The 8,201-nt window shown below is 37.7% G+C and overlaps 2 protein-coding genes across 2 annotated transcripts; one reads left to right on the forward strand and one right to left on the reverse strand.

Moving 5' to 3' along the window:
* The first annotated feature begins 639 nt into the window (after positions 1–639).
* LOC105567255 (etoposide-induced protein 2.4 homolog) lies at positions 640–3,823 on the forward strand. Its single transcript, XM_012021973.1, has 7 exons — positions 640–949; positions 1,596–1,765; positions 1,843–2,098; positions 2,200–2,543; positions 2,768–2,842; positions 2,927–3,071; positions 3,202–3,823. Exons 1-6 carry the CDS (start codon positions 935–937, stop codon positions 3,012–3,014), a joined length of 948 nt encoding a protein of 315 aa, XP_011877363.1. The 5' UTR covers positions 640–934; the 3' UTR covers positions 3,015–3,071; positions 3,202–3,823.
* LOC105567253 (transforming growth factor beta regulator 1) lies at positions 3,285–8,179 on the reverse strand. Its single transcript, XM_012021972.1, has 5 exons — positions 7,795–8,179; positions 7,456–7,687; positions 6,368–6,644; positions 6,058–6,277; positions 3,285–5,911 (listed from the first exon to the last, which is right to left on the reverse strand). The coding sequence occupies exons 1-5, from the start codon at positions 7,909–7,911 to the stop codon at positions 5,741–5,743; spliced, it is 1,017 nt and encodes a 338-aa protein (XP_011877362.1). The 5' UTR covers positions 7,912–8,179; the 3' UTR covers positions 3,285–5,740.
* Between the last annotated feature and the right edge of the window lie 22 nt (positions 8,180–8,201).

An 8,201-nucleotide genomic window follows, 5' to 3' on the forward strand; every position in this document is an offset into this window, starting at 1 on the left:
TTTTTTTCAGTGTAGACGCTTGCGTCACTCTTCCCTTACGTTCGATTTACGCTCCAATTTTTATTTTCATCAGGGAACACGCAGTGATGGGCCTCGTTATACGGACAACAGCAGCGTGTAATATATACAGGATGTTGTTAGAGTTTATTATTTCTGATGGAGCAGATGTGAATAAAGTAATTCGATATACAGTTACTTAAATAGACGACGATTTATGTACAATTTGCGACAAACGCAGTAGCGGCGTTAGAGCGGGGCGCGGTTGGGCGGTCGATCGCCCAGGGCGCCAAATCTGTAGGGGCGCCGCTGCCTGGTTTCACCTAGTTCGAGAGCGAGAGAGATTCCCTAAAATAGAAAAACAAAATGGGGTTCGTCGTTCCCTTGAATTTCAACGGGCGCCACGGACAATCCTGCTCGGGGCGCGAATGTTGCTAACGCCGGCACTGCGCACGGTTTCCCGCGCAGTGCCGGCGCCCATTCAGTTATAACGAACAGACCTCTGGGAGCGTCAGAATGCGGTATGGACGCTCCATAATTTCGGAGCGACCTCCGATCAGCTGATACTTCCGCGCGTTTAATTTTCAGCTGACTTGTCCCCGGAAATCGGCGATTCGCGCGGGGGCGGCGGGAGGAGGGGGGGGAGGGGAGATGGGGCACCGAACAACGGGACTCATCGTTATTGGACAATACGAAATCACTTGACGTTTGGATCGGACGTCGTGGGCAACGCGCGAGCAACGCAGTAGCCAGCGGTGGCCCGAGGTAACTTTCTCCGACACGACCGAGCGAGTGTCCGTTGCTCCTCGTCATCGCGGCCAGGGGAATCGACGTCACGTTATTCCACCTCGTTGCACGTTGCAAAATGACCGTCCGGTGTGCCGTCGGCTGTTCTCCGAGCGTAGATTGAGCCACGTCTGAGCCAGGCGGAGCCGCAATGGATAGCGTGACAGTGAGTAGACTTTACCCTCGTGGACCAAGCGCGTCCTTGCGCACCCTCGGGTCATCTCCGTCGCACGTGGAGATCGGTATCTACCTTGGAAACACGGTGTCTTCTGTCGGCGCGAGCCGATGAAAAATTCCCACTTATAAAAACGATTGTTGTAAAAAGTTATCCGCGTTTAAAACACGTTAGACGCAATTTCAATGTAAATTAATGAGACGCTTATTTATTTACATTGAAATCGCATGTAGTCTAACGTGATCCGATCGTATTCTAATATTTTCCCCTTGGTGTAAATTCGTCTGATTGCCATCTTTTTACGATACTTTTTAATATTCAACTTTCACTGGCTCGGTAAGCGAGCCTTCACTTAAAGTCTCGTGAAAAATCAGGCCTGCCCGTAATTAACCGAGTAACAAAACTTCACGCGTGGTTTTCATAGATTTGTATGCGACACTGGAAATAAAAAAAAATATATATATTGATCACAATTTCGAGAGGTCACACGATGCTTAATAAATTTGCCACGAAAGACCAATTTGAAAATATATAATGATTGCGATGCTTGCAGATGCGTTTAATTAAAATAACAGATGTGATTCGACGCTCATTACTTATGTAACACACTTGGGATCAACGTCTTTTTCGTTTTTAGGGAATAATTTATGCAATATGTCGGGGGCTGGTGGACAGCTTAAAGGGCACCGTTGTTCTTTTCTACATGGATAAGCAGATTAATGAGAAATTAGTCGGTAGATCTCCTAGCCGATCAGAACTCAGGAAGAGAGATTCCGTTCTGCCGAGCCCCTCCAAGCATAAACAACGGTATCCCCATTGGTCACAGGAAATTGACACAAGATAACAATTTTAATATCAAAGTTTAACGACGCGCTCGATTTTAGGGAATCCATGGTGTTGATGAGAACCTTACAGTGTTGCGCGTTGAATGGCGGGGTATTCTGGGCTAGTATACTGATATTCGACTTTGGACTTTTGCCATTTGTCAAGTACTTACTGACCATTATATTCGGCCACTCTCCTGGCATGGGCCTCGTTGTATGGTCGTGGATTCAGCCGTTTCTATCACTCACGTTTGGTACAATATGGGTGCTACCGTTGTTCTTACTCAGCAGAATAGTGAACAGTTTGTGGTTTCAGGTGTGATTTTAGGCAAAACGTAAAAAAAAAAGAAATTTCCACTATGTTAACGAACATTATCAGAGCTTATGTAACGTGGTACAATGTGTTTACGTGTACAGGACATAGCAAACAGCGCTTACAGATACAGACAGGGGAGACCAATGCTTCTATCGAGCGTAAGCAAATTGATAGCCGACACGCTTTTTAGCGTATTAGTGCAAGCGTTGTTCTTAGGACAAGGAGTGCTGGTGTCTAAAGTTCCACTACCGCCGTTAGGGGACATTCTTGCCCTTGTCCATATGTGCCTTTTATATGCTCTCTACGCCTTTGAATACAAGTGGTTCAACATGGGTTGGGAGCTGCATAGACGACTGACTTTTATCGAAGGCAATTGGCCATACTTTTTAGGCTTTGGTATGCCATTAGCAGTACTTACCCAACTGCCCAATTCGTACTTTGTAAGGTATGAACAAATTTCCCCGAATACTAGTTTTTTTTTATGTTAGCGCTTAAAAGTGAACACCAGTTTTTATTTAGTCAATTTTTATAGATTTGGATGGAAAATCTTGATAACTAAATCCCAACCTTATTTGTTAATGTAAAAATAATATTTTCTTAAATTTAGCATATGGAAACTGCGATACTTCTTAATGTAAATGAATATAAAAGACAATATTTTATTTTCAGTGGCTGTGTTTTTTCCATTTTGTTTCCACTGTTTATTGTAAGTGGAAACGAAGCAGAGCCTGTAACTGGAGTATGGTATATCTCTTTTACACGTTATAAAATTAATTTCATAAAATGTGATGTTACTTATGATATTTAACACGATTTACATTGTTTCAGTGATTGCCAGCTGAAATTATTTTCGCCAGTAATCGCAATTGCAAATACATTATTTAATAAGACCATCGGACGAGTCAATAAGCGATGATAGTAAAAACAAAAAGAAAGAGTGAATGCCTAATTTCAACCATTTGCATATTACAATGTGCGTACAATTTACCAATTTGTTACAGAGTAGTTCATATAGAACATTAACAATTATATAAAGTAATATTCAAAAAGTATTTCACCAATTGTTTGCTCTTGCAGAAAATAATATTACTTTTATTATTTAGACAGGACACAATGTTCAAGAGGAATGCAAAAGTATACTTGTGTTTTTGACATTAAACAAGTTTCTAAAATAAAACTACATATATTTCAAATTTCCTTTTTTTTCGGTCTTCATGGAAAGAATATCTGACCATTGTTTTTAATTGGAGTGTAGGACCAATCAGTACAAATATTTATTTATGCATATACGTATAATAATGCACATACACAGTCCGACAATTTTCCACCCAGACTTTAAATCTCTCGCCTAAACGCGTGGCGCTATTTGTCGGCATTATATGTATATCATTAGAAAGGTGGGAATTGTTTTCTACACGGGAATGTCTTCTATACGTTAAACGAAGTTTAAACGCTTTTACATAGCTTTTACATAGCTGTGCCATGTAAGATGGCTGAATTATGACATTTCACGTGACAGCCCAGAAAATATTGTGTCGGAAAATTATAATGAAACAGCGCAGTGTCATAAAATAATTAACTTTGCTGCAAACAACCCGAACTTGACAAAATCTATAATAACTGAAGACACGAGACATGGTGCTTTCAATATAATCCCGAAACAAAGCGCCAAAGTGCCACCTAAAAGTCACCCGGCGAACTGAAAATTAAAAAAAACACGTCAAACACAATGAAAAATCAAAGCAATGCTGATCGCCTTCTGCGATTGTTCCAAGTGACCAAACAGTAACGGGAGCGTTCTACGTTCAAGTTCTACGGCGTTTAGTTGCAAGAATTCATCGTGTTCGGCCAGAATACGAAGATCCAGAAAGTTGGTGCTTGTTGCACAACGCACCATCTTACAATGCAATCATTGTACGCCAATTTCTAGAGAAAAAGTATATTGAATTGTTTGGATTTTATGAGGAAAGTCTGGGTGGAAAATTGTCAGACTTAGCTGTACAGCTAAGCTATTTGTACATATGATTTTCTGTATCTGATAATATCACCGGTATACAAGCGATACAAACTGATATACAAACCTCAATATATTTCTCATTTGTTATGAGACTTCATATTTTGAGCTTTTTATGCTGTAGCTAGTCATTTTTCAATATCAATTTGAGATCTCCAATCGGCGCTGTGCTATAAACGTATATTATAAACATATGCTGTAAAAATACACTGTATGGCAGTTGATATATCCAATCTAGTTACGATATAATCTTCATATAGGATAATTGAGATATTACTCCAAACATTAAGGTAATCCTAATGTAGTTGTACCTTACGCGGCTATTTTATATTCTTCCTTAAGAGCGGTGTGACAAAATTTTTTAATTTGACAATACTTTACATTATACGTAAGCGCCAATAGAAATATATCAATCAATTGAATCTGTTGATTCTAATTCTGTATTGTGCCATACATATCATTTATACAGGGGATTTGTCCAAAAAGTGGATTCATGTAAAATAACGAACGACATATATCATAATTGTACGATAAATATTGCTAATAATATATAAGAATATTTAAATTTTTGTATATGGTTAGGAAAGTGCAAATGATTATTACATTTGTCATATATCGATCATTTTATACACTATAATTTAAATAAATATCAAGATTATTGAAAGTGTTTGATAATTGTATATAATCCAAGTAGGCAATCAAACAAAAAATACAGGAATTGCATTAAGTCTTCTATCAACAAAGTGAAAAAGCTACTAAATTATGAAATAGTAGCTAATAAATTATTTGGCTGCAAGATATTTTATCAGAGTTTCAAACTGAAATCCCTTATTCGCACGTGTATACTAAAGACATCATTAATAAAATATCTAAAATGAGCAAAATTTGCATTCACAATTTTTAATAATTATATCTATTTTACATTTTACGACTGTGTAATTTTTCTAAAATTTTTTATTTGTTTGAAGTCATGGGAAGACAGAACATAGTTTAAGAATTGATACAAATATCTTTTATTAAAAGAATCAAATAGCTCTGTTACAAGCAACATTATGCATGGCAAAAATGTTAATTTAATGTTGGTTAATTTGATTTTTCATATGAAGAATCTGCTACCATTACTACAATTATCGTAATCAATACTTTTCTTTATTAAATTTACTCCATATGCTTAGTCAACATTGATTGCTTTAATTTCGTTTTGCAACATGCGATGGTTTTATTGCATACAATAAAAAATTTATTATTTGTGAAAATAAAGAGTCAAGTTTCTTTTAAAATTATCTTTATCTAGTTACGCTTTCAGAAAATCTCTAATTTTTTATTTGCTAATTTTGTTTAAATTGGATTCAATTTTAACAATATATATATAAATAATATAATTTTTAAACCTAATTTTCATTTTGTGTTCTACTTATACTTACTTATGCCCTATCTCATTCATTCGTGTGTCTATCAAACCGTTCGTAGCCATAACATTTCGTTGTTTTTCTTTTTGACGTCAATACTTACAAGAGAAAAGAATTGCATCGAAATGCTATTTTTTACAGGGATGTATAAAAAGTGTCTTATTCACTTTTTATTGTATATAAATTATGCATGTGTTATTTATTTTCTAATATTAGCAATTACGCAAGGAGGTCTTGTAGCGTTAATAAATCGTGATCCGAAGGTTCTTCTTTTACTCTATAAGAATTCAAAGCATAATGCCTGTGTAATGCCGCAAAACCTAGGCCTGGATCAGTTTCCGCTTCTGTCACAGGACTTGTAGCTCGATCGATTACATGATTTTTGCTTACCTACAAGATATAATCTTTAAATAAAATGAAAAATCTTTTCGTCGTGTTTAAAAAAAAAATTTAAAGTTTCGCAAAATATATATTAGCTTACGTTCATGTTTTTAGTAAGAATAAATATAATAATCTCAGAAATGCTATATACATACTTCAAAACGTTGCTGTTTGTACATTGCCAATTTTCGCGTCCCCGGAGAACTTTGTATTAGATTTTGTATGGTAGGGTGAGAAATCCCAAAGAAATCTGCACCCTTCGGCACTATCGTACAAAGCACTGGAGAAATTGCTGCCAGTAACTTTGAGTGACATTCATCAGGGCTGGATCCGACTAACGGTTGGTCCAAATCATTGTCGGATACTATTTCAAATCTACAAATAATAAAGTTACACGTTCGCATGTTTATTCCAACTCCTCGGCATAACCCACTCCTAATTGCTCTCGTAATCTCATGTGTATACCTAGGTTTTGGACCACCGTCTAATATCTTGCATGTGTACAGACTCTTTGTTCTTGGATCTCTCAAATTTGCGTATACTCTTGTGCTGCAATAGCCCACTGGAAATATCAGCTCTTCCGTGTGATACGTAATTCGATCCGAAACCACTTCGCCAAGAGAATATATCGTAAGATCTCCCAAGGCTATGGGGAATATTGGTCTTCCGTGTACATCCAACGGAATCAACTGTACAACTCTTCTGGCAGTTTTGTTGTATCTTTTTGCCTTATTTTTTGGTTCTACAAGTTTAAATTGTAATTTTTACGCGCGCGCAAAAGAAAAGGAGTACAGTCGCTGCATTACAAATATTCCTCCCTCTATAGATGGTTAATTCTTAATCCTAATGTTAGAGCCTATCAATCTCCTAAGCATAGGACAATTGCTGCGTTAGCAGAGAAAGCTGCTCAGTGAGCGCTTTGTGCCGATTAGATTGTACCATAGTGTGACTAGTAGGTCCACTCTCTGTTGGTCCCTTTAATCTTTGCCGTTCCAATCACGGGGTATTCCGCCATTATTCTGGGCAGCAATCCAGCGGTGTATGTGTGTTACGTACTGCAGCTGCAATAGTGTAGCTTTGATACAGTACCACACATACAACTTTCTTCTCATTGGTCTGCCCAGAACAATGTCGGAGACACGGAAGGGATCGCCATAAAATGAAACAAATGACAGAGTGGACCTACTGATTATACTATGATTATACTTTTATAGCGAATTGGGCAGCTTGCACTAGTGTGCACTAAAGCTTGTTTACAGTCAATTCCTATATTTAAGGAATGTCTTAAATACTTTTTGAAATACTCGATTGGCTAAACAGTTTCTGAACATGTACTTGAGATGACCATAAATATAAGAGTAGGCTCTAAACAAGCCTCTGGTATGCACTCAATGTGCACTAGTGCAAACTGCCGAATTCGTTGTTAGAGCTGCGATAGAATTGTTCTTCTAGATTTCAAAGCTATAATCCAATCAGCACAAGCGCCTACCGAGCAAGTTTCTCTGCTGAACGTAGCCAATCTTTACAACTGAATTCGTTATAGGAGATAATACCTGATCCATCTGTGGACGTCCTTTTTTTCACCGTTTTCTTTGGCGTAGTACACTCTGGATTAAGCGAGGGCGAATTCGCGTTACTCATTTGCGAACGTGACAGACTTGCCGAGTTAGATTCCATTTCGCCCTGTTGTTGACACAATTTGCGCAGAAGAAACAACCTCTCCTCTTTAACCAACATCAGATTGTCTTGCATGTGTGCAACCTGATCACATAGTGCTGCGTTTTCCTGCGTCAGAATGTAGATTACAGTCAGTTACGGGCACAATTGTATTTGTAGAATAGGGTATAATATATATATAAAAATTTCAACATATGTTGTGTGCCAAAACTCACGAATACGGTATTCTTTACGATTTTCTTAAGTTTTCGATATTTCTTTTTGTACTTAAGATTTTGCTGCTCCGCATTTTTGTGATAATCGTTGTAGTAATTATCATACGCTTGGGCCATGTCACGTTGCAAATAATATGCACGTGCAGATGAAAGAAATAGTTATGCTGTACTTTGTTGTATTATATTATAATAAATGTAACAATACTGACAAACACATGCACACAAGTACACGTTAGGTTAAGAATTTCTGTCTGTTGACTCCATTGAACCATCAACATACAGCACAACATACAGAATGAACCACGGTTGTATACACAGGTCTTGAAACGAAGGTGGTGGGGGGGTAGACTCTCTTAAGGCCTGTGTCCACGATGCTAGAACTTGGTCCAAGTTCTAGCAGAGAGAAG

Source organism: Vollenhovia emeryi, unplaced genomic scaffold (assembly GCF_000949405.1).
Source record: "Vollenhovia emeryi isolate VEMERY1.0 unplaced genomic scaffold, V.emery_V1.0 DF939139.1, whole genome shotgun sequence".
NCBI lineage: Eukaryota > Metazoa > Arthropoda > Insecta > Hymenoptera > Formicidae > Vollenhovia > Vollenhovia emeryi.